The sequence below is a fragment of the Macaca thibetana genome, chromosome 6, assembly GCF_024542745.1.
Source record: "Macaca thibetana thibetana isolate TM-01 chromosome 6, ASM2454274v1, whole genome shotgun sequence".
Lineage (NCBI taxonomy): Eukaryota > Metazoa > Chordata > Mammalia > Primates > Cercopithecidae > Macaca > Macaca thibetana.
In genome coordinates, this window is record NC_065583.1 from 114,158,793 (window position 1) to 114,186,070 (window position 27,278).

General features: G+C 36.4%; 1 protein-coding gene and 1 pseudogene across 5 annotated transcripts; both read right to left on the reverse strand.

Annotated features, from left to right (window-relative positions):
* Window positions 1-380: 380 nt before the first annotated feature.
* Window positions 381-491, reverse strand: LOC126957830 (uncharacterized; annotated as a pseudogene).
* Window positions 492-2,325: 1,834 nt separating this feature from the next.
* Window positions 2,326-27,223, reverse strand: PPWD1 (peptidylprolyl isomerase domain and WD repeat containing 1). Of its 5 annotated transcripts, none has more exons than XM_050793733.1 (12): window positions 26,961-27,168; window positions 26,641-26,689; window positions 22,603-22,705; window positions 20,149-20,249; window positions 19,884-20,004; window positions 17,293-17,740; window positions 12,958-13,148; window positions 10,508-10,697; window positions 6,968-7,149; window positions 4,809-4,890; window positions 3,724-3,906; window positions 2,326-2,627 (listed from the first exon to the last, which is right to left on the reverse strand). In XM_050793733.1, exons 1-12 carry the CDS (start codon window positions 27,027-27,029, stop codon window positions 2,484-2,486), a joined length of 1,863 nt encoding a protein of 620 aa, XP_050649690.1. In that variant the 5' UTR covers window positions 27,030-27,168; the 3' UTR covers window positions 2,326-2,483. The 5 variants fall into 5 exon arrangements, with proteins under 5 accessions (XP_050649690.1, XP_050649687.1, XP_050649686.1 ...); XM_050793730.1 differs by lacking the exon at window positions 26,641-26,689 and adding an exon at window positions 24,192-24,278 and having other exon boundaries at window positions 26,961-27,031; XM_050793729.1 differs by lacking the exon at window positions 26,641-26,689 and having other exon boundaries at window positions 26,961-27,223.
* Between the last annotated feature and the right edge of the window lie 55 nt (window positions 27,224-27,278).

Genomic DNA, 27,278 nt, shown 5'->3' on the forward strand with positions numbered 1-27,278 from the left:
CTGGGAAACTAAGACAGCTGTTTTAAATACAGTATATTAGAAATTTTCCTAATAGCTCTGAATTTCTGTATTAGGTCTAAATATTACTGTATGGTTATATAAAGCAGATATGTCAAGTGTATAGCCCTAGTCTATAATTCAGGAATGCTTTATAACCATCAGAAGCCATTATTTGCACTACATATATGATAAGTATAGACAGCAATAAAATGTTAAGATCATTTTTAAGAAGTCCTATCATTCTTGAAAGTCTCTTGAACCATCTATCTAGTATTAGTAGTAGTAACCAATTTAAGAAGTCATTATTTGTGCTGTGGTTGAGAGAAAATAAAACAAAATGGGTATGGGTTGACATGCCTGTCAACTTTGAGATACAGTTTATTTGATACAGCAAAATTTTAGAAATAACGTTTGGAATTTGCAACATAGGCCACATTTACTTATGAGAACAGATACTACACTTGATCTTAGCCAAAAGGCCGAGAAGTGATGTGCAGGCCATATTTAAATAAGTAATATAACCATAGTGTTTTGAAGGCGGAGCTAAAGTTTTACATTAACAAAGTGAAACTTTGTTACTGCCTTTTAAATTTTAAATGTAAACTTGTTTCATAAGAAAACACAGCATTTTAAATGATCATTTTAGAAAATGGCTTGCAAAACTTAGCCATAGCTCATGAACTAATACTGCTAAGAGAAAGGCTTTTTATGTAACATTAGGATACTTCTCAACTGGCAAAGTTGGTAGCAGGGAAGAAGACAGCTGTATTCTTCCCTAAAAGAATAAAGGATGAAAAGGACTAATGAGTAAGAATGAAATTATATCCTGATAACTTAAAACATGCTTTTAAAAAGACATGGACAATGTATGTTTTTAGGTCTGCCACTTAAGTTTTTAGCATTAATGGAAAAATTCATTAGTCAAATATGGTTTTCACTCAAAGCAAAATAAATGTATTTGTTGGGGAATGAGGCATCATCACCACTTGGTGGCAATATTACCAAAAATTTAGATTAAATTTTTAGGAATGAATAGCTAGGTAGGTAAGTCTAAACAACTAAAATTAGAAAGAAACAGTAAATGTCACATTGAAAAGTCACTTTCATGTCCAACTTTAAGTTCTGCTTTTAAAAAGGAGCATACATTACAGGAGCACAATCTGGCATAATCTCCTATTTCACAAGTTTGTAGCACAAAATAAATAAAGGAAAGAATCCTGCTGATCAATAGAAGGAAAAGTTTAAGCAGATTTAAAACTTCAGAATATAAATTCCCTACACAGGTCTGTTGAGCATGTTCTTCCTGTAAGTTTCTGAAAGAGTCTTTCTGGAATCGAAGCAGTGGGTCTTAATAGTTACGAACTAAGTTATAAGCGTAAGTGAAGAAATCAATATAAGAATTTGTGCTTATATTATTTTACTGCTCCAATTTCTACTAATCTCTCCATTGTTAGATAGCAAAATTTTTATGTATACTTCTTAATGGTATATTTTCTAAAGATATAACTTGAGGACAGAAAAAACTGTTTACCTATGTTAGAAAAATAATCTGAAAGAATAATCAACCTGCATACAATAAACCAAGGACTCGGGTATTCACTTATTCTGAATCTTTCATTTGAAAGAATATTTCATAATTATTAAGGAATATAACACTTTAACCAAAGTAACTTCTTGTTTATTGAGGCTTTACCACTACTTACTAAACAATTATCAAAAGACTAAAATATTTGGCATTAAAACCTTGCAAAACAAAGGAAATGACATATAATATCAGATCCTAGTATTTTTTCTTGGAGGAGGGATCTGCACTCCTCTAAACATAAGGGCAGAGTATCTGGCATGTATTCAAAAAGTAAAGCACAGGTGTGTACCACTGTCGTCATTTAATAGGGTTGTCATTGCACAGGATACCTTCTAAGACCTCCAGTGGATGCTTGAAACTTCAGATGATACTAAACCCCATATATATTGTTTTTTCCTATATATATATCTATGATAAGGTTTAATTTATAAATTAGGCACAGTAAGAGATTAACAACAATAAAATAGAATAATTATAGCAGTATACTATAATAAAAGTTATGTGAATGTGGTCTTGATGTCTGAAAAGATCTCACTGTATTGTGCTCACCTATTTTTGGATTGTGGTTGACAGTGAAAAGAAAACCATGTGGAAAGGGGGTGGGGGAGAGTGTCATAATTATTTAATATTTAATTTGAGGCTCATTAGCAATTACCTATAATGAGTGCTGTTTGCCTGAGTTTAGTCCATTTCAATTTATCACCTCCCAGGATTAGAAATATTGCAAGAAAAGTCAAAGGTAATTTTTAAAAAATAGCCTTTAATAAAAAATACAAAAATATAATATTGTATCTTTGAAACATGATCTGTATATTCAGCAAGTCCTAAGCTCCCTAATGTAAAATAATCTGTTTAATATTGCATTTTTATTTGCAAGTACATTAAAACAAATCTTATTTTACTTGACAGTAATATTTATGATGCTGACATCCTCATAGGGCTTATCTGTTTTGGGATTGACTTTGACGTTGGAGATCCTCTGTACAACTTCCATTCCTTTAGTCACTCGTCCAAATACTGTGTGCTTATTATCAAGCCAAGGCTGTGTTGGAGGACAAATGGAAAATCTTGGTAAACCCCAAATTCTTTAAATTATATCCTCCAGTTGAGCAAATTAAAGAGAATTTAAGTGTGGGCTCCCCTTTAGCATATATTTAAAAAGAAGTACAATAATTTCTTAGCAATAAAAATGTAGCAGCTTTTAAAAGTTACTTCCAGTGTATTAAAAAAAAATAGAAGCATAGTATAATATTTAATTAAATATCTGCATCTTTCAGACCAAAGGGAAATGGAAGATCTTCCCTAAAAGTAAGTTACTTCACATGGCTTACAGAATTGTGGCTAAGAATTTAAAAGGTCTCTGGAGCACTCTTACCTGAACAGTTTATTCAGAAGCAGTTTGAAATAGTTTAAGCAGCACATACTTTGGCATTAGACAGATGGGAGTTCAAATGCTAGCTTGGCTACTTGACCTTTTGGCAAGTTAATCATGTCTGTTTCTTCATCTATTATTGAAAACTGGGGATACCGATACTAGAAGTACTGTGAATACTACATGAAACTATGTGCCTGGCAGATGGTAGTTATAAATATTTTTCCTTTCTTCATCACTTAGTGCTTCATTCTAAAACAAAAAGTAGGTAATTTTTATAATTTTGTGTTACTGCATAGCAATAGAGCGAGGTTACCTTAAACTGTATTTCATCAAATCTAAAATGTAATTGATTATGAGTTGTATTCTGATTTCAGAGATACTAAAATGTGGGGGAAATTGTCTCAAAATTGTGAATTCATATACTCTAATCCTTGTATTCTGAAGATGAGGAAATAGGCCCACAGAGGTGAAATAATTTATTTTAGGTTACATCATCAAGTAGAGGCAAAGTTGACATTGAAACTCAAGTATCTTGAATTGTAGTCCATTGTATTTCTTACTACAGTGGAAGTTTTGTTTTACCAAGTCTAAACTGATTAGTCACATAATTTTATATTTTCTTCTCAATCATTTTCATATTTGTATTCTGTAGATGATATAAATAATGCAGAAAATACAGAATAATGCAGCTCTTCTACTGAGTTCACTCTCTTACATCATAACCTATCAATCTCTAGTTTATAAACAATGATATTGTACTTACTGTTGGTACTACTGTTATGAAAAACTGGGATCCATTAGTATTTGATCCCGCGTTAGCCATGCTGAGTGTGTATGGTCTGTCATGTCGTAATGTTGAATGAAATTCATCTTCAAATTCTCCTCCCCATATGCTTTCTCCTCCCATACCAGTACCTGTTGGATCTCCTGTCTGAATCATGAAGCCCTTAACAGAAAGTACACAAAAACATTACACTGTCCTTTTCTATATACGTATACTTTGAAGTTTTATTTCTGCCAAGAGTGCTATGTATTCAGTGTAATATTAACTGTCACTATAAAGTGATTTGATTAAACCCTTACACTTAAATTTGGATGATGTACTTCCATTGCTCAACCACCACCTTGATTGAAAGGTCCTCTTCTCATTTATAGACATGTTCTCTCTTTCCCAATAACCTAAATAAAGCCAGTTAATACTATAAATTTTAGGATCTGTATGTTATTTTATGGTTTATATAATTGCCCTCCTCTTCTCCCTCTCCCTTTCCTGAAATACTCTGGATTTCCTGGAAAGTCTTTTCACTAATTCCTTTAGGACCCTGAGATCTGACTTTCCATCCTGCCATTTCTGACCTGCCAGAAACCAAGCACTGTATCACTGTCCCATCCACTTTATGGAAAGCTGCTCAACAAAATCCAGGGGCTGAGTTCTCTCTCCTCCTCTGGTATATTACAGGTTCTCACAGATCAGATGGCACTGTGGCTCCTCTATGATTGAAAAATCGTATCTTCTAGATCTAGACCCTATCTAGCCACTACAGACATGTTACCTAGGTTACTGATGTTATCTCAGCATGACCCTTTATTCATTATCTTACCCTTTACTTTAGCTGCTGACAAAATATTGCTTCAGTGTTTCTAAACAGGTAATCATGCCACTATTCCTGTTGATTCTAGATGTTGATATTTATGACCATCCACTCCTCCTTTGGCTTCCATAGTATATTTTTCCTGTTCCTTTCCACTAAACTGGTAAGCATGAGAGAAGAAGATTCCTTGCACTTAAATCTCTTGCTATGTAATAATATAGTATTTCTTAAATCACATGAAATTTGTGTAACTTACCTTAATTATACGGTGAAATGTATGCCCATTATAATAACCATTTCTGCTGTGAACACAGAAGTTTTCCACTGTCTTAGGGCACCTATTAAGACATATATTACCAATATGAAACCTATTCAGAGCATCTTAAAACAGTTTTCTTTGCAGTTCTGCTTCCTAATGATGTTCTATGTCTTCTGAATGTTTCAGAAGGACAGTTTTTTTTTTTTTTTTAAACCTCTAATCTTAGGACAAGCATGGAGGGGCATGTAAGTAGTATATTCTTATTGTTTAACTTAGTTATCTTTAGAACATGACTGCTTAACTAATATTTGAGTTTGACAGTACTAAGATTTCAAGGTCATTTAGCAGTTAAAAAAAAATACAGCTGGCCAGGTGCGGTGGCTTACGCCTGTAATCCCAGCACTTTGGGAGGCCGAGATGGGCGGATCATGAAGTCAGGAGATCCAGATCATCCTGACTAACACAGTGAAAACCCCATCTCTATTAAAAATACAAAAAATTAGCTGGGCATGGTGGTGGGCGCCTGTAGTCCCAGCTACTTGGGAGGCTGAGGCAGGAGAATGGCGTGAACCCAGGAAGCGGAGCTTGCAGTGAGCCGAGATCGCGCCACTGTACTCCAGCCTGGGCGACAAAGCGAGACTCCATCTCAAAAAAAAAAAAAAAAGAAAAGAAAAGAAAAAAAACAATACGGCCACAACACCTTAAAAAATATGTTTTTTTCTTAAGAGATAGGGTCTCACTATATTGCCTAGGCTGATCTTGACCTTCTGGGCTCAAGAGATCCTCCTGCCTCAGCCTCCTAAAGTGCTGGGATTACAGGCCTGAGTCACTGCACCTGGCCCAACATCTTAAGTTAGTTTACTCCATATAGTATTATAAGTCTGCATGTATAGTACAGGTTAAGTTCCTGGGAAAGGTCATTTTCTTACAACGACATATTCTTGGCCAAAACCTTAATCATAGAAATGACATCTAAATTTATTCAACTTTAAATGACAGTCTCACTCAGAGTATGAAGCTTTCTCAATAATATTAACTGATATTATGCAATTATTTCATATGGTCCATTACCATGTAATACTTCTAAGAGCTAGAAATGGATGAACCAAGAGAATCTTGTACCCAAGTACATCAGCAAACAAGGCCGAAGAGCACATGGGTTTTGAGCACTTAAACTGAGTGTCCAAGATTTGAGAACTGCCTAGTTATTTGTTGAGTACCAAGATATGGTACAAAACATTCATATTCAAAATATTAATAACTTTTAAGTAAAAGTGTTGTAAAAGATGTCATTTTTTGGGTCAAGAATGGCCCGAAATACTCTACTGTATTTGACATTGTATGTTAATTTTAAAATCTTTTAAACTGTCCAGAGAACCGTTCACCTTTTTTTCAATTGAAGTCCTTACGGTTTTGTTGTAATTTGTTTTTGTAGAAACAGAGTCTCACTCTGTTGCCCAGGTTGGAGTGCAGTGGTGTGACCATAGCTAATTGCAGCCTCAAACTCCTGGGCTCAAGACATCTTTTGACCTCAGCCTCTAGCAGAGTCAGGAATATAGGTGCGTGCCACCATGCCCAGCTAATAAAAAAAAATTTTTTTTAGGAGACAGGATCTTGCCATATTGCTTGGGCTAGTCTCAAACTGCTGGCCTCCACTGATCTTCCTGTCTCAACCTCCTGAATAGCTGGGATTACAAGTGCGTGCCACTGCACCCAGCTTATAGTTCACTTTTAAAACACAGAGCTATTGAAACTATAAAGAGATAGGTATCTAGCAACTGTTCGTAAGGAAACATAATTATCTTTCTCTTAAGGATTTGCTTTGAGAGGAAAGCAAAGCAATCCATAAAACCTAGAGTTTGTGCTGTTAGAGATGTGCTGTTAACACATTTGTATATCACTTTACAGTTTACACTCAGCACTTTCATAGCCAATATATTTTGTCTTCGTAATGAACCTATGAAGTATATATGTATAAAAATTTTTCATTTTCTACCATAACACTTATCAGAAAGCTCAGGAATAGATGTTTTTTATCAAACATTTCTTCAAAATTCCTTAAGTCAAAGTAACGAGAATTTTAAGTTGCATGGTTTCTCCAGATATACACATTTACATTCTTAATTACGTAAGCCAATACAAACAGTTATACATACTCAACAGGAAAGAGTTTGGTGTGAATGTCTCCCATGCTGGTGTGGATAATGGCACTATCCGAAACTCGTTTAGGTCCTTCAGCTTGAGTAGCTGCCATGACTTCTTCTTTAGAAGGTTTCTCATTAAAAACATCTCGATCAGAATCTGCACTTTTAGTATCTTCTGGTTCTCGTTTAGTAAACTTGAGGAGGAAAGTAAAAAGTGAGTGAACAAATTAAAGTTTTCATCTGGTAAAAATTTTATGAACAATAGAATTTCTAATTAAGTACTTAAGAAATGTAAGAATTCACATCAGAATCCTTATTTCAGGAATCATTTCCCATCACAGGATGTGTCAGGCAATTAAATTATTTTTACATTGTCTAATATGAAAATGATCCACATAACATACTGAACACATTGATTTCAAATGGAATTTAATTTCTTTTGGGTAGAAATTTTGTTGGGCAAACATTTAACAAGAGTAATTGTTTCATTTGTGGTAGCTCTCAACTTATGCCTTCTAGTAAGGCCTAACGTGCCACCTGTTTATTGCTCACTTCATTATTTAGATTGTTTGGATTTGAATTCCAATTCTGCAACTTTGGGGATGTGAATTCATTTCTTCCGTCATTCATATATGATGATAACAGTACCTACCTTGCAATGAAGGTAGTTGTGACAAATAGATATTAAGTCCTTGGAGAACAGTACCTAATACATAGAGGGTACTATATACATATTAACAGTTGTTATTACTACTATGAGCAGGACCTCATGCTAGGTAGAAAAAGGATTCACAAAAATGAATCAGTAATGGATCCTTAATTTTTTTTTTCCGCAGTCCCACCTGACCTATCTAAACCCTGAAGCATAGGAGAAAGAATGAAAATTTTCAGTGAAGTTGTAGACATCTCAGATCCTCGGGGTCTAGGAAGAATTGAGAAAAACCTTCCAGTTCAAACTCTGGACTTCTCAAGGCCTGTTTATTTTACTTTAAGTAGAAATGCTCTCTCCTGAGTAACCTCTATCTGATGTCAACTTAATTATGGGAACGTAAAGCTAGTGCCTCCATCTTTCCTAATGTCATTCCTTGATCCTTGGATAGATTCCAAATAAACAACCAAGTTAGGATGCTATCACCTTAACATCCTATTCTCTAGTTTTCAAAGGAATGGCAGGTCTGTTGTACTATTTGTTTATATGAATTTTTTTTAAGTTATGATTTAGCTCATATATGGATTTGTAAAATTATACTTTTATTTCATGATGTTGGATCTGAAAAATGGGACACAAAATTCATATATATGCATACCATTTCAGTTTTGCTTAAGAATATGTACTAGTAAGACTCAAAGAAAATTCATAACAATATTAGCTGTATAAAGCTACAGTGAATGACCATTTTGTTTCTCTATTTTTTCAAACTTTATAATGAATATATACACTTTAATCAACATACAAGTAAACTTGGAAAAGAAAAAATACAACAAAGTTTTTTGAATAAAGTGGATGGAAAATTAGTATATATGTTTTTCGTGTATATCAAGAAGTATCTTTTTTTGCCTCTTTTTGTTTAGCAATAGGGTCTTGCTCTGTCACCCAGGCTGAAGTGTAGTGGTGTGATCATAGCTCCCTGCAACCTCGAATTCCTCGGCTCAAGAGATCCTACCACCTCAGCTTCCAGCATAGCTGAGACCACATGTGCACACCACCGTGCCTGGTTAGCTTCTTAAATTTTTTGTAGAGATGAGATCTTGCTGTGTAGCCCAGGCAGCTTTTGGTCCTGGGCTCAAGTGATTTGCCTGCTTTGGCCTCCCAAAGTGCTGGATTTACAGGGTAAGTCACCATTCCTGGCCAAGAATTATCTTTTATGGGTAATTTTTACTTCATAACAAAGTTAAATTACAGGTAAAAATGATTAATTTTTTTCTTTCATATACTAATAAATTTTTAGTAACGATTTTGAAAGTTGTAAATGAAATTCTCATCTTAAAAGAATTTACCCATTTAGTTGGAAGGTTTGTTGAGGTAGAGAAACTGCTACTTCATACATTTATCAAATGCTGTTAACCTTAATAGCATTACAACAGTTTACAATATTTTGGAGGAATGAATGAATATATTATAATGTGTTAGTCATTTTCTTAACTTTCTGGATTTAACAGTGAAGAAGACATAGTGCCTGTATTTATGGATTTTATCTTCAGAAGAAGAGCACAGCGTCAGAGACAAAAGAAATAATCGATGTTCACACAAAAAGTGTGACACATCATATGACGGGGAAGCAAAGGAGAAACATAAGCAGGCACACCTAACTCAGACTTAATGTTAAAAAGGGCTTCTAGGCTGGGTACGGTGGCTCACGCCCGTAATTCCAGCACTTATGGAGGCTGAGTCAGGTGGATCACCAGAGGTCAAGAGTTCAAGAACAGCCTGGCCAACATGGTGAAACCCTGTCACTACTGAAAATACAAAAATTAGCTGGGTGTGGTGGCATGCACCTGTAATCCCAGCTACCCAGGAGGCTGAGGCAGGCGAATCGCTGGAACCCAGGAGGCAGAGGCTGCAGTGAGCCGAAGTCACGTCACTGCACTCCAGCCTGGGCAACAGAACAAGATACCATCTCCAAAACAAAAAAAAAAACAAAAAAAACGGGGGCTTCCAAACTGAGACTTGAAGAATGAGTTAGGAATTGGAGAGAAGTGTATGGCTGGCAGAATGAATAGCCTGTGCAAAGGCCCAGAGTTTAAAAAGCACACTCAACTACTGTGAATAAGTTCAGTATGGTTGCTGTAGCAAATGAATGAAAAATGAAGAAAGATAAAGCTACAGAAGTGAGGAGGGCCAGCCAGCATAGATAGCTGGGGCACCACTGAAGGGCATTAGGCAGAAAATAAGAGTCACGTTTGGGTTTTAAAAAGTTCTCTGATTGCAATGTGAAGGATAGAATGCAAGGGCAGAGATCTCTATACTTCTGACTTTCCTGCTTGGATGAACAAATAAAATTGTGCTATATGGCATAGTAGTTTGATTTTAACTATCTCAGTCTTAGTTAACATGCAAAGTATTTTTAGTTCTTCAGAGAAAAAAAAAATTCCACAGGAATATATAATTCCAAGGCAGCACCATTAAAATAAAAGTCAAAAGGTAAAAAAGGAAATACATTTGAAGGAAGCTGTGCTAATTTGGGGGAGATAAATTATATTCAAGAGTAAAGGCTAAAAAATAAAACTAAAAAGAAATTTTAAAATCCCACAGTAAAACTATTTTGGATGTAATTATGACTATAACCACTAACTTCCTACCATCTTAAACAACACAAACAGTTGTGGAAGCGAGGTTGAAAAATGTTCAAAACATGATGGAAAACAGTACAGAAATACTTAAAATCAACTCCTAGTTTAAAATTCTACAATATTAATATAAGATTGTATTCTAGTTGTTTAGGAAGTCTGCTGTTAGTGCCAACATTCTCTTCAGTTGAAGGTACAAACAAACAAAAGTCAAACCAAACTAGAAGGAACATTATGGTCTAATCTCCTAGTACTTATACATACCATATAAAATCTATTCTTTTTGAATGATGTACAGACTATTGTTGGGTCAGCTTGAATATTCTGAAGAACAGGATTTTCAGAAGCTTTCATCTCTATAGTAGTTGCAGCACGATGCTTTTTGGCTATCCCCTGGAACAAAGCCAATTGCATCACTCTAATATTTTCTTGTTTGCCTAAAATCCGCACACACCTAAAAATATAACAATGTTTTTTATACAACAAAATAACCGAAGTTAATTCCAATTATGACAACTTTACAGATAAAAGCTGGGAATCAACTATCTTATCTAAGTACAACATAACTTGTGGAAGTTTTTTAAAAGTGTTTCTCTACCCCCCAAAAGCTATCAATTTAAACTGGTAGGCAGCTATAATTTTCAGGTTAAAAAATAGAAATGAGGCCAGGCATGATGGCTCACACCTGTAATCCCAGCACTTTGGGAGGCCAAGGCAAGCAGATCACTTGAGGTCAGGAGTTTGAGACTAGCCTGGCCAACGTGGTGAAACCCCGTTTCCATTAAAAATACAAGAAATTGGCCAGACATGGTGTTAGGCACCTGTAATCCCAACTACTAGGGAGGCTGAGACACGAGAATCGCTTGAACTCAGGAGGCAGAGGTTGTAGTAAGCCGAGATCGTGCCACTGCACTCCAGCCTGGGTGACAGAACAAGACTCTGTCTCAATAAAAAACAACAACAACAAAACCAATCAAGGGAATGAAAAGTCACAGACTAGGAGAACAGCTCATAAAGGACTGTTATCCAAAATATATAAAGAACTCTTAAAAAAAAAATCTATACATACAAAGAACTCTTAAAACACATTAAGAACACAACCCAATTACAAAATGTCCCAAGGACCTTCACATATACTTCATCAAAGAGATATACAGATGGTAAATAAGCATATGAAAAGATATTCCACCTCATATGTTGCCAGGGAAATCCATACTAAAACAAGATACCACTACACATCTATTAAAATGGCCCAAATCTGGAACACTGACTACCAAATGGTGGCACAGATGTGGAGTGACAGGAACACTCATTCATTGCTGGTGGGAATGCAAAAGAGTACAGCCACTTCTAAAGGCAGTTTGGCTGTTTCTTACAAAACTAAACATTCCGTTATCATATGATCCAACAATTGTGCTCCTTGATATTTACCAAAAGGAGCTGAAATGACTACACAAACACTTGTATGCAGATGTTTATAGCAGCTTTTACACATATCTGCCAAAACTCGGAAGCAACCAAGATGTCTATAAGTAGGTGAATGGATAAACTGGGTACATCCAGACAGTGGAGTATTATTCAGTGCTAAAAAGAAATGAGCTATCAAGCTGTGGAAAGGCATGGAAGAACCTTAAATGCATATTACTGAAAGAAGCCAATCTGGACAGCCTACATACTATATGATTCTAGCTATGTCACATTCTGGAAGAGGCAAAACTATGGAGATGGTGAAAAGATCAGTGGTTGAACAGTCAGAGCAGAGGATTTTGAAGGCAGTAAAACTACTCTGTATGATAGTATAATGGTGGATACTTTTATATACATTTCTCCAAACCTATAGCATATACAACACCAAGGGTGAACCCTAATGTAAACTATGGACTCTGGGTGATAATGATGTGTCAACGTAGGTTCATCAATGGTAACAAATGTACCACTCTGGTGGGGGATGTTGATAACGGGGAGGCTATGTATGTGTTCGGGCAGAGGTACATGGGAAATCTCTGTATCTTCCTCTTAATTTTGCTGTGAACCTAAAACTGTTCAAAAAAGTAAGGTCTATTAAAAATAATCAGTCATTTGTTTATACAGTTTTAACCTATTCTTATTAAAATTCCATGTCTGTTAACTGTTCTGCAAAACTTCAAAGATTTTGTATTGCCAAGAACTACAATGTAAATATGTTTATACATGGAAATGTACAGCACATTTTTTTCTCCTTAAAATATTAAGTTCTGTTCATTTACATTCAGTGAGAGTATCTGATTGTAGCTATTCTGTACTAAGACCAAATGGACTGTTTTCACAAAAAAGGCTTACTGTGGTTTCATGCATTTTTAACTTTTGATTTTATGTCTAGCAGGATGTAGTGCTGAATTCTGTGGTTAAAATCTTTGGCAACATTTAACATGAACCAGGCTAATTTAAATCAATAAGCAAAAGACAGACAAACTTGTTAAAAAAAACACACAACAACTTGAAACTATGCATATCTTCTTTCCATTTCTTTTACAAACATGAGTGGAAACTTCTACATAAGAATATAAACAACCAACAGACCACAGAAAAATCCAGTCAAAACATTTGGTTAAGTTTAGATATTTGGGGCCATTCCACTTGTCTTGGAACAAACAATACTCCCACTGTTCCCATGATGGAGGAAATGGTCCCCCACAAACACATTTTTTAAAAAAATACCTCATATTAAAGCTTACCGGTTTGTCTCTACATTTATAACTTTAATGCCCAGCATTGTTCCATACAGCACGAAGTGTCCAGTTTCATCAAAAACTATATTAATTAATCTTACAGCATCAACCTTCTCCAACTCACGTTCTACAGCCATTCGTCGGCCAAATTCCATGTCTGGTAACTGCTGCCTCATCTGTTGCAGTTCAGTAAACATCTAAGAAATAAACCATTTAGTAACAAAATCTCTATATACCTATATCTGTATCAACCCATCTATCTATATATGCAATGAGAATTTAAATAGAAGCAGAATACATATTAAGAGCCACTAACCGTTTGTACTTCTTAAGAGGGATTCTAAACAGTATGAAATAGACATTAGTAAGTGCAATCACTAAAAAATAGTATTTCAGGCCGTGGTGGCTTATGCCTCTAATCCCAGCACTTTGGGAGGCCAAGGCAGGTGGATCACCTGAGGTCATTTCAAGAACAGCCTGGCCAACATGGTGAAACCCCATCTCTACTAAAAATGTAAAAACTTAAGCCAGGCATGGTGATGTGTGCCTGTAATCCCAGCTACTCGGGAGGCTGGAGCAAGAGAATCGCTTGAACCTAGGAGACGGACGCTGCAGTGATCCGAAATCACGCCACTGCACTCCGGCCTGGGTGACAGAGTGAAACTCCGTCTCAAAAAAAAAAAAAAAATCGTATTTCAAAATGGTAACTGGTTCTTCTAATTTAAAACAAAACCCAGTTGGTTAATATAACTACTGGTTTCTCTACAGAATACATCTGCTGCCTTTTAAAAGTCACAGAGTAGCACTTTCCAATGAAATATAATGCAAGCCATATATGTAATTTTAAAGTGTCTAGTAGTTACATTAAATAAAAGAAACCGATGAATTTCATTTTAATGTTTGATTAAACTTAAAATATCCAGAATATCATCTCAACATTAACAATATAAAAAATTGGGATAGATTACATTCTTTTAAAAAAATATTAAGTCTTTGAAATCTTGTATTTACACTTTCAGCATATCTCAGTTTGGACTAGCCATCTCTCAAGAGCTCAGTAGACACATGGCTAGTAACTATTTATACTGGATAATGCAGCTATAGACTATGAGGTCCTTGTGCAAGGTTATGTGCCTGACATATAACAAGCTCTCAATTTTTGCTGAATGAATTCATCTCACTAATTTATAACAAATTCATGATATTTCAGAAAATGTTTCAAGTTATTTTGACACAGGGCAGTGAGATTACCATTAGGTACATGTGGTTTAGTAGACATGACTATTTCTATGAGTGTCCTTTATAGTTTGGAAAATTGGTTTACTTTTGATATTACACAAATTTCAAGATAGGCATCACATCTCTAACTGTATGAACATATGAACCTTCCAAAAGAAGATAATGATCTTTATATTGTTTTCTATACAATCTGGGCATCAAACAGCAGCATTCAAAAATAGCTCTCCATTGTAGATGAAAATAAGCCAGACTTCTGTCCCATCTAATCCTATCCTTATTTCCTGCTTACATCAACCAAAATCTTGTGTTTTCTAGATAAGGTTAGAACAATATACAAAACTCAAAGAATCAAAAAGAGGTACGTGTGTTAGGGTATAAGCACAAGGTCAAGGTCTTACAGAACAGTTAGAAAGCCTAGTTGTTAGGTTTTTTTGTCTCTAGTCTCAAAGACAGAGAGACTGATACATATTACGCTGCTTATTTATGTGCCAAGAATAGCCTAGGATGCTGGACTACACATTTTGTAGGGAAGGGCCAATGATCATTTCTGCTGGAGAGAAGACTCAGTTTTTAAGGCATAAGGTCTGTAAGTGGTCATCTGTCCATATATAAGTATTCCATAAATGTTATCCAATCTGGTAAGTATCTGATCAGAATCTTTTTAGAGTGTTCTAGACTTCACAGCAGGGCTTATGTGATACGCCAACTGAACAGCCATATACAGTGACCCTGGTTAATAAATACTAAGAGATAACTCACACCATCCCATTCAATTGCTTTTCTGTTAAAGTAGGATTCTGATTGGTTAGAAACTACCCTCCTCCACTACCACCTCCTTGAGACTCCAGTCATTTACTAGTCACTAGCACTGTAAGTAATTTAACTGATGGTTGGCTTTTTTGGCAAGCTCTCATTCTGAATCTCCACTTCTGTCTTAAGTTCTACTACTGACTTCTTGTCACCTCAGGCCAATCATTTAAACAAATGTTGAAGACAACAATGAGCAAATAGAGTGAACTGAGCAGCTCAGAGTATGTGTGTTAAGAAACTTGTGTCCAGAGACTAGATTCTGAATATTCCTTTGCCTAAGGGATCTTGGACGAGCTGCAAGTTAATAGAGTTTTAAAATTTTATTTAAATTGCAAGTTATATTTAGTTATCTGCCACCATTAAAGAAAGTATACCAATAAATGTTTCTCCTTAAAAGCAGAGTGGAAAGCTCTCTTCTTCCAACAAGAAAATGTGTCATGAGGATAATTTGGCTGGCAAACAGATCTTCACATTTGTCTGGAATTATATTACTTCAGACAGACAGACAGACAACCAACTCATTTATTACCACGTGCTACCAACTCAAAAGGGCCACTAGGAAGAGTTGACAATTTATGAAGAACTTACAGCAGGGAATCCAATGCAAATTGGTCACTGCCAAGGACAAAAGAATTGACAATGTCATATAGTAAACATTGCAACAAAGGTTCAATCCGGATAGCCTCGGATTCAGAGAACCACTTGATAGCAATAGTTGCAATCACAGAAACCACTGAATTGCATGGATTAAAAACTCTTATTCCACAACTACATGCTGTAACAAATTCTTGTTAGCAGTCTAACAAGTGATGGCTAGAGTCACTCTTTCAAGATATTTGAATAACTCTGTGTGAGGTAATGTTTTTACTGTTGGAGTTAGAATCATGAGCTAAAACAGATCACACAGGGCTTAGTCTACTGGAGGTGATACACATTAATCAAATAATATGACCATATCAAATGCTCTAAAAGAAAGAGTGGTCTATAGTCACATTAAAAAAAAACTCTGCTGGCTTGGCACAGTGGCTCACGTCTGTAATCCCAGCACTTTGGGAAGCCAAGGCAGGCAGATCACTTGAGGCCAGGAGTTCAAGACCAGCCTGGCTAACATGGTGAAACCCATCTCTACTGAAAAAAAAAAAAAAAAATTAGCTGGGCGTGGTGGCATGTGCCTCTAGTCCCAGCTACTTGGGAAGCTAAGACAGAAGAATCGCTTGAACAGAGGGCGGAGGCTGCAATGAGCTGGATCATGCCACTGCACTTGAGTGCGACTCTTATCTCGGAAAATAATTAAGAAAAAGAAAACAAACCAAAAAACCCCAAACTATGCAAGACAGGATGAACAGTCAAAGCCTCCCAGGGGAAGTGAGTCTTCATTTGAAATTTGAAGTACCAGTTCAATAGGTAATGGAGGAATATGAGGAGGGAGGGAGGGCCTCACTCCATGTGGAGGAAACAAGTTATAAAAAGGTCCTGTGGTGGGAGGCATGTTCAAGAAATAAAAAGAAGGCCCAAATGGCAGAATAAGAGGCAGGGAGAACAGTGACTTATGGTTTCACAATATGGTAAGCCATGACTCTGGTCTTGATCCCAAGAACTGAAGGAATTAACTGAAAAGTCTAGGCAAAGGAATGACATAACCAGATATATGCTTTTAAAAGATGGCCCTGGGTGCAGAGTGGATATTAGGAAGAAGCCAGAATAAATACAGGTAGTAGGCCATGCAATAGATCAGGCAAAAGAGCATGAACTATGGTGACAGCTGTGCTGAAAAGAAATTGGTGTATTTATATTTAGAAAGCAAAATTGGCATAGAAGGGTAAAAGTGTTAAGGATAACTCTTAGATTTCTGGTTTGAGCAACTAGATGGATACTGGCACCATTTACGAAGACAGGAAAAGAAAGAAAGAGCACCAGGTTTGCTTGTAATAGAAGGCTAGAGAAGTAAATTTAGAAGTAGTCATATGGACAGGAGTGAATAGTGAGAAGGGGTCCTAGAATGAGTTTTGAGGATCTTAAGAGAATAGCTTGCAAACAAAATAAAATTGTAAAAAACAAAATAACCACAAAAATAAGACAATAACTGACTTGGAAAACGCATATCATAAACCCCTAGAGAAGAGAGTTTTAAAGAGCAACACTACAAGACAGAAACAGTTGAGTATCTTTAATGTGCTAAGAAAAAAAATAACTGTCTACCTAAATGTCCATGTGTAGAAAAAAGATCTTTCAAGAAAAGGCATAAAATAAAGCATTTTTAGAAAAGTATGGTTAAATTTAAATTACACTTACGCTTAGTGATTCATCAAAGACTCTCATGAGTTTTCCAGTTAAAAACCTGAAAATTCTAACTTTTCTATCAGAACCAATAGTAGCTATTTTCTTCCCATCCGGTGAAAAACATATGCTGGTTGGATAAGCCTTACACTTGGCAAATTCATATAAATCAGTGTCAGTTTTATATTCCCAGTTCACATTTTTGGGGAATTTATATTCATGAGGAGGCCCAGTCCAGTATTCAATCATCCCAGATTTGTCAGAAGACACTACTGCTTTGAAAACTGGGTTTAGCCGTATCTGAGTAAGAGGTGATGTATGGAGTTTGTCAAAAATATGAAGTGGCTGGTTATCTCCTCGGCCATCATAAATGAAAATTTTTCCCGTACTCTTTTCAGAAGCAGCAACTGAAGAAATTGCATCCCCTGGGCAATAGATCCACTCACACTGTCCAGGAAAATAGCTAAAATCGTAAAGAATTGAGAGGGGGGAAAAAAAAAGGTCAGCACAACAAGCAAGAATCCCTCCCTATCCCACTACCAAAATGTCTTGGCCAGTGATTTAGACAGTTTTGGATTCCCTGCTCAAAAGTAGCAGAGACACAGAATGGGGAGGAACAGCTAAGAATAGTTACTTTTTTTTGTCTTTCTGACCTCATCAATATAATGATAATTCTGAGAATCTGTCAAAACACAAGAAGAGAACTGCATATAGCAGCACATTTATTTCTCTTGGGCAGATAAGGAAACTTAATCACATCTGGACCCTAAGACCTTCTGGGACATTGCTTTTTGGATCTCTCTACAACAGTCTATGTATACTTACTTTAAAATAGGTTAGCATGTAATAGTATACTTTATAAATCCTTTCTTGAAATATTTAAAATCAAATATTTTATTATGGCAATACTTCAAATAAAAATACTGTCCTAAAACACTCTCATTACTAACTAAATCTTGATATCAAAACTCTAAGCTTTAAACATTCTACCTGATGAATAAGGCACAAAATAATTCAGACTGATTTAATCAATTGTACTAAAACACTCAAAAATGAATGTTGTTTCCTTCAAGGTAGTGATTCTGGGAAGCGAAACTATTATTCTTTTTTTTTTTTTTAAACCTTCCAGTATTTCTTTATTATACTTAAAAAATAAAATCTAATTTCTTTATCTTGGGTACAAAGTCCTGCAAGATCTGACTCCTGTCAACCTCACATATTCTTCTCCTCTTGCTTACTCTGCTCGACCCATATTGGCCTTCTTTCTGGTGTTTTTTTTTTTTTTTTTTTTTTTTTTAGTTTTGATAAGTATACTTTTTTTTTTTTAAATTTTTTTTAAAATTTAAGTTGTAGGGTACATGTGTACAACATGCAGGTTTGTTACATATGTATACATGGCAATGACACTATTATTCTAACCATGGTGCTGATGCTCAAAACCTTCTGGACCTCTTCTTTAAGAATTTCTATCAAAGTCTGAAATACACTCTTCCAAGTATTCTCAAAGGGCAAACGTTCAATATTTGTGAATGAAAAGCTTTGAGGAAACAAACCTGGGGAGTAAGACAGATGATCAAGACAGGTAACTATGTTTGTGCCATTCTAACCATAAATAATGAGACTGATTTCCTTCAGTGGCTCATAAAGTCATAAACTGATTTTGAAGGAAATTCTAAGATTTGAAATTATTTGAATTGTGGACATAATTCAGCCCACAGTTGGAATTCCATCAGTTGGAATTTCTAGAGACAGGGTCTTCAGGAGGTAATTAAGGTTAATGAGCTCATCTGATGGGCTTGTGGCCTTACAAGAAGAAAAAAAGATCTCCCTTTCCCTCTTTCCTCTTCCTTCCTTCTTCCTCCAGCCATGTGAGAACATAGGGAGAAGCAAGAAAGACAGCCCTCATCAGAAATCAAACCCTGATGGAACCTTGATCTTGGACTTTCGAGCCTCCAGAACTGTGAGAAAACAGATTTCTGTATTTAAGTCACCTAGTCTATGGTTTTTTTTTTTTGTTATGGCATCCAAGCAGACTAAGGCAAGTCCCAAAACTTTCTGACACTGTTATGACTTTCAAGCTGACATTTATTTAGATGTGTATAAATTCAATATGTTATCTTAAAAAAGACATGCTTAAAACAAAGTATCAGTCTTAATACTGTACAATCTAACCATAGTTTTAGTATCAATATATTCCAAAGTTTAACATCACCAATAAATAGCTTTAATTCCAAAAATGTAAATAAACCTTATAGGAACTCAATTCTATATTACTGAGATAAGTAAAGCAAGGAAGTTAACCGTAAGTACCAGTAATTAGATATGACGGAGCTCCAGTAATATTACTAAGTAATGTCAATTTGGATATAAGGAATCCTTGTTATGATGCTGTTTAGAAATTTCTGTGATTGATAACAAACCAGAGCAGATGCTTCCAAACATTATAAGGGTTCACTGCATCTAACTTTCCCAAGAAAAACCCAAAGGCACATTTTTTTTTTAAAGATCTGGTAATATACTATTTAGAAATAACCTATTAAATGATAAAGTCTGATTTACAAATTACTTCAATAAATTAAAATATATATACTTTTTAAAAGACTCACCCAAGTTTCAGCATGTTGATCATGTCAAAGTTCACTACATCAAACACCTTCATTGCTTTATCATCACCCACAGAACAGAACAATGCTCCCTCAGAGCTAACTGCAATACTCTCAATAACTCCTATTTCAATAAATGAAATTAAAACATTCTAGTAAATACCAATAAAATAAATGTGCATGATTCAAAGAAAAAATTTTAAAAAATTTAAACTTTAATTAGTACAGTTTAGAAAAGAGCTACAAGAAAATGAGGTGAAATTCTTACCCAGGTGACTACGAAAATGTTTAACAAATTCAATTCCCTCTTCTATTTTTTTCCAGAACTTGACATGTCCATCATGACTGGCAGTAATAATAAAATCTGTTCTGCATATATGAAATGTTAAAAGTTAATTTCTAAAACAGATCTATGAATCACTCAGTATTCCCAAAGCAATCATTCACTAAGAATCTGACTTTTGCATAATGGGTTTTTTAAAAAAAACCTTTCTTTAAGCAGACCACTATATTACAGAACACTGTAAATTTTGAAGCTCCTTTCTGGATATCAAAACAGTTACAGGTGCACTTAGTTTAATCTCAAGAGCTAGGATCAGAATTGAAATAAAATTTGAAATTAAAATAAAAATCTCACGAAGAATCACTATACTTTGGATTCCTTATTGCTAAAATTACCCTATAGACAGTCTTTTCACAAGAAAATAAACTATTTGTCAGTAGCTGATAAGTAAATCTAAACATACTACTTTCACATAAACAAAATTCAACAAAAGTTTGTTTTATATCCTATACAAAGTATTTTGGTTACTTAAGTATCAAAAAGATTTTGTACAGAAGGATCTCTCCTATTAGGTATGTAAAAATAGAAATCATTTATGGAAACCCAGTATATGTCAGGTACTTTGTACATATTACCTTAGTAATTTTACAGCAACTCTATATAATTTTTATCATCATTTTATAAGTAAGAAATAGTTTTAAAATGTTAAATGTACTTGCCTCAGGTCCATATAGCTAGAGTGGCTTTCAATCTACCTAACCAAAAAACATATATTCTCTGTATTACCTTCCATTGCCGTGGGTTAAAAAAACAAAACAAAAATATTTGAGAAGAGAGCGACAGCAATGCTAGTATCTATATGTTGTTCAACACACTGAGAACTTGAGACTAGAAAAGGTGCTAATATTTGGTCAGAATTACCCTATTTTTCTTTTTTTTTTTTTTTTTTTTTTTGAGACGGAGTCTTGCTCTTTTTTTTTTTTGAGACGGAGTCCACCCAGGCTGGAGTGCAGTGGCCGGATCTCAGCTCACTGCAAGCTCCTCCTCCCGGGTTCACGCCATTCTCCTGCCTCAGCCTCCCGAGTAGCTGGGACTACAGGCACCCGCCACTTCGCCTGGCTAGTTTTTTGTATTTTTTAGTAGAGACGGGGTTTCACCGTGTTAGCCAGGATGGTCTCAATCTCCTGACCTCATGATCCGCCCGTCTCGGCCTCCCAAAGTGCTGGGATTACAGGCTTGAGCCACCACGCCCGGCCGAATTATCCTATTTTTCATGAAATATATTTTATTTAGATTTATATATGAAATTAAATTTGTCTTCAAGCCATCAAGAATAGACTGATCTACAAAAGCATAAAGTAATCCACCTACTTCCCATAGTCACTGCTAGTATCATCCAAGCCACCATATCTCATCCAGATTTCTATACCAGCTTCCTAACTTCTCTCCCTGTATCCATTCTTGACCTGTTTGAATCCATTCATCTCACCACAGCCAGGGTGGTCCTTTAATAAAAATAAATCTGATGTTACTCTCCTGCTCACAGGTTCAAAACCCGTACAAGAAATAAAAAGTCTTCTAGGATTTAACCCTTGCCTTTTAAATAGCAGCCTAATATGCTATTTAACCTCTCTAAACTTCAGTTTCCTCATCTCTAAAATGAAGAGCATGTACTAACTCACAAGATTATTCTTATGATAAATAAAAAAATTTATGAAAAAGCCTTAACTTGACAGATAAAAAAAGAAAAAGCCTTAGCACAGTACCTGGGACATATTATGAGCTCAACAAATGGTATAATATTACTACAGTTTGAGTATCCCTTATCCAAAATGCATCAGACCAGAATTGTTTTGGAGTTTCAATTTTTCAGATTTTAGAATATTTACATTATACTTGCTGGTTGAACATCCCTAATCAGAAAACGCTCCAAAGAGCATTTCCTTTGAGCATCATGTCAGCACTCAAAAAGTATTGGATTTTGGAGCATTTTAGATTTTGGGTGCTCAACCTGTACTATTATTATCCTTTTCCAAGATCCTACTCATCTGTTTTGCAGGTCCTTTGCTATTCTTAGGGTATCTTAGCCCACATTTTCTCCACTAGTACCAAAGAGGCCAGGTACCAATTATTCGTATCTTAACTAATGTACCCTCTTCTTCAGGGAAGCTCAGACACTACCTGGTTCATTCCCCTCTTGGCATTTATCTCCAAAGACATACATATAAACTAAGGAGTTCTGTCTTAGAGAATTCATTATTTGTATGATATAGGAAAGAACATGTAGGACTTTATTTCAGAACTAATGAAATTAAACAAAAATCTATAAAATTTTAAAATTACCTCTATAAATCTACCTCAAAATTGAAGCTTTTTTTTTTCTTTTTTTTTTTTTAAATAAACTTCTCAGAACAAAGTAAAAAAATGTGATAGACTTACTTGGTGCATACCACATGGGTGATAACATCTCTATGCATGTAACTGCGCTCATACATGGATGCACTGGGGAGATTATCAAGATAGACTCTTTCAAACTCTAAGACTGAAGAAAAAAAAGTAAAGTATAAAATATATTTTTAACAAATAAACCAAATACTATCTTGTATTTTATTTAAAATTGTCTACACTCTACTTAGTATTTTCTCCTAGATTTTAATTTTTCTCAAATCACAATTAAAAAATCCAGTATTTTATGTCAGTTTTAACGTCTATTATTTCAGAGCACTGAATAGCACCATGATTTAGTGAGTTACAACAGGTTCCCAGGTATTATATACATGCTAACTGTCCCCAGGACTTAAGAAATGAGTGGTTCTGGCTTAATGCGAATGTTCTATTAAAAAGAAAAGGCCGGGCGCAGTGGCTGACGCCTGTAATCCCAGCACTTTGGGAGGCCGAGACGGGCAGATCATGAGGTCAGGAGATCGAGACCATCCTGGCCAACGCGGTGAAACCCCGTCGCTACTAAAAATACAAAAAAAAAAAAAAAAATTAGCCAGGCATGGTGGCGGGCGCCTATAGTCCCAGCTACATGGGAGGCTGAGGCAGGAGAATGGTGTGAACCCAGGGGGCGGAGCTTGCAGTGAGCTGAGATCCTGCCCCTGCACTCCAGCCTGGGCGACAGAGCGAGACTCCATCTCAGAAAAAAAAAAAGAAAGAAAAGAGAAAAAAAACTTAAAAAGTTTCATGAAAATATCACAACCATCTTCCTGACATTGTAGATATAATTTAGTGCTAACTTAAAAGAGTCCAGTGGCCATCTGTAATTTGTCTCAGTTAATATTTAAAGCACTGATTCTCTTTGAAGTTACTGACACCGTGTTTGAAACATTTAAACATGGTACAATTCTTAGATATTTACGCCTGAGAACATCCTAGGGGGTATCCAGTTGAATGTATCTCAAATTTTTTCCAAGGGCAAAACCTGGAAAAAATCCACCTGAAAGAGTAGTAATCTGAGGAATGTCAGGAAATACTGATTTACTATATGAGGTATGAACAATTTTACTAGCAAAAAAAAAAAAAGAAAAGAAAGGAAGGGACGGAGGGAATGAGGGAGGGAAGGAAGGAAGGAAAGAAGAAGGGAGGGAAAGAAAGAGGAAGGGAGGGAGGGAGAGAGGGAGGAAGAAAAGGAAGGGAAGGAAGCAGAGAAGGAGGGGAGGGGAGGGGAGAATTATATGTATCCCAAATAAAATAACCCAACGATGGCCAAACGTGCCTAAAAGCTGCTAAATTAAACATGATGAGCTGTTTCAGGCTTGTGTCTGATAAACTACTTTTCCCTTCATTTTTGGGAACAGAACCCCCATTTATATATGGGCATATTGATGTCCAGCTATAACATGACCTTTCTCACTTTCTCCTGGAGTGAGGTTTAACCATATGCTAATGAGTAAAAGTGGAAATGTTTTGTCACAGGAAGTCTTGAAAAAATGTGCCCTTCTTGCTTTCCTCAATCCTATACCTTGGAACTGCGATATGACTGCTGTAATCTTAATCATTCAGAGAAATAAAGATGAGGGCTGTACCTTCGTTATGTTAGGGCAGAAAGCTGGGGAGAGCCTAGGAACTTCTGGAGCCTCCACACCAATCCTGGACTGCCTGTCTTGGTACTTCTACACATAAAAGAAGTAAAGCACTATCTCTTCAACATCATTGTTATTTTGGGTTTTTCTGTAATATGTAGATAAAGTTAATCCTATCTGATTCAGATTCCTTTTTCTGCGTGATAGTTCATTTGTGGACAAATACTTATTAAGAACAAAATGTGTTCTAAGTCACATGGGCATAAAGAAGAGTAAAACACAGTTCCTGTCCTGAAGAGGCAGTTTAAAGTTCAGTGTCATATAATCATGTCTTTCTGAAAATATATACAACAGTCCAATGTCCAAAGAACATGTTAAAGGGGGTGACTCCATTTCTAGAAAGCTGAAATTGTTAAACACTTGTCCATTTAGACAAAATTTTAAATATTTTTGTCACATTCCATGTATGTTTTTTAGTTTCAATTTTTTTCTTCAAACTGAATACACTATTGGCAGTCTTTTTTTTTTTTGAGACGGAGTCTTGCTCTCCTGCCCATGCTGAAGTACAGTGGAGCAATCTCGGCTCACTGCAACCTCTGCCTCCCGGGTTCAAGCGATTCTCCTGCCTCAGCCTCCTGAATAGCTGGGATTATAGGCGTGTGCCACCACGCCCAGCTAATTTTTTTGTATTTTTAGAAGAGACGGGGTTTCACCATGTTGGTCAGGCTGGTCTCGAACTCCTGACCTGATGATCTGCCCGCCTTAGCCTCCCAAAGTGCTAGGACTACAGGCGTCAGCCACCGCACCCGGCCAACTATCGGCTGTCTTAAAACAATAAACAACTGATTAAAGATTTTCACACCTACTAATTTATATGTCTCAGTTATATTAAGTTTATAAGTCACTTGTCTGGTAACACTAATATCAGCATTTCGATATTTCTGGATTTTTACACTTCTCCTTACTCGTTTAATTAAAGGAGAACTTGCAAAAATATTCATATGCAACAAAATAGTTAAAAACCAGCATAAACGCTTTAATATTCATTCATTAAATAAATACTTAGGCAAAACACTGTACACCAAGCAATGAACAAAAAAGGCGGGATCCTGGTTACTTGCTTACAGTCCTAGCAGTGGAGAGAAACATTCATCAATCACATGAATAAATATGTAAGTAGAAAATGCGGCAAGTGCCATAAATGAAATGGTTAGCATGGAAACATTTAATAAGAGAACCAGGAAGTAAAAATGATAATTCACTGTAAGGGTGTTGATATACAAGGTTCAAAAAAACAGCTTCTTCAAAATTTGGATACATAAAATTTGAAGGCTACCTATAAATTCAGTGTTGATAGATAACTACCTCAGAATTATGATCAAAGTACTTTAGAAATCCAGTCCAGATTGGAGAAGTCACAGGCTTCCCAGAGAAGATGATAGCTAAGTGCTAAAGGTTGACCAAAAGTCAGTTCAGTGGAAGGGGTGAGGGAAATTATTCCCGGTAGAGACACCATATCTGGGTAGGAATCCAGAGGAAAAAGAGTACATGACCCATTCTCGAGTGATTTTAGAATGGCTGGAGTACAAAGTAAGGGGTTGGAAGAGGAGGATAATGGAAGATGCACTAAGAAGGTAAGGAGAGATCACATCATAAAGAGCTTTATATACCATGTGAGGGAGTTTGGGCTTTAATGAAAATAATGAGCCGGGCGCCGGTGGCCCACGCCTGTAATTCCAGCACTTCGAGAGGCCGAGGAGGGCAGATCAAGAGGTCAAGAGATCAAGACCGTCCTGGCCAGCATGGTGAAAACCCGTCTCTACTAAAAATACAAAAATTAGCTGGGGCGTAGGGGCGTGCGACTGTCGTCCCAGCTACTCGGGAGGCTGAGGCAGGAGAATCGCTTGAACCCGGGAGGCGGAGGTTGCGGTGAGCCGAGATAGCGTCACTGCACTCCAGCCTGGGCGACACAAAGACTCCATCTCAAAAAAAAAAAAAGGAGAAAATAATGAGAAATCATTGAAGAGTTTAAAGGGGAAGTGCTAAAGTACGATTTGAGCGTAGACCACATTTAAAATGTCCTAAATACTTAAGGAAAACATTTCACAGAAAAACAAGACAAGAAAACAAAGAAAACTTAATCTACTCCTTTTCCTACCCCTTTTATTTGATAATAATTTGTGATTATTCCTCGTTAGTGACAAAATGCTTCAGCCCATCGTACCAAGAGTATGATTTCAAAACCACAGACTTCGGGTTTTGGATGAAAACAAATCTGTGATCTAGGAAGCTTACGTGACTTTCCCCAGATACGAAAATTTATTAGTGGAAGTGTCAGAGTTGAAATTATCTTTACCTACCATGATTCGAAACAAGCACCGCCTTCCTCTCGCGCCCCAACATTAACGCATTAACACCACGCCTGAACTAAAGCCTTAAAGAGAACTAGTACCCTTTTCCATATCTAAATAAGAGTTCAAAATTCCAACTTCACGTGGCTGCTGTGGGGAGTAAATGAGAGAAGCCAAACACGTAAATATAGGAAAATGTTAGTTTTAGCATCTATCATAACAAATCAACACGTTGTACTACGCTTAAATCACTATTTCGTTAAGACATGCAAGTATGGAGTGGCTAGAAGTGAGAGGACGGCCCTCTGTTCTGAGGGCACAAAACTCCACACACCATCCCTCTTCGGATCTGGCTTGAACTCAACCCTCCCACTCGGCGAATGCAGCACTCCAATTCGTCCGGTACTATGTCTGCAGCTACCTTTCCTCTTCTTGGCCAGTGTTGCCTCCACAGGTAAAGGCCCAACCCAGCGCTCTTCGTTCTCCTCATCGTTCTCCTGGGACACCGCCACTGCTACTGCCAGCTCTCTTTCGCTGAGTTCTGTTTTTTCCGATTCCTCCGGGTCCCGACGCCTTCTCCGTCTCTGCTGAAAATCGCTACCACTTTCCGCCGCCATGTTGTTCGCGTCGCCAGAAAAAGCGCGACACACAACACGGCAACCAATCCCAAAGCAGCGGCGCAGTCTTCTGTTAGCGTCCGAGCGAGCTTCGGGATTGGCTGGGGTGGGAAAGAACAGCT

Excerpts from the sequence above, each read along its gene's own strand:
- PPWD1 (XM_050793729.1), bottom strand. The coding sequence starts at position 27,156 with ATGGCGGCGGAAAGTGGTAGCGATTTTCAGCAGAGACGGAGAAGGCGT. Across the intron at positions 17,741-19,883 it reads ATCAACATGCTGAAACTTGG|CTATTTTCCTGGACAGTGTG; the intron begins GTGAGTCTTTTA and ends TTACGATTTTAG. Across the intron at positions 3,907-4,808 it reads CATTTCACCGTATAATTAAG|GGCTTCATGATTCAGACAGG; the intron begins GTAAGTTACACA and ends CTTTCTGTTAAG.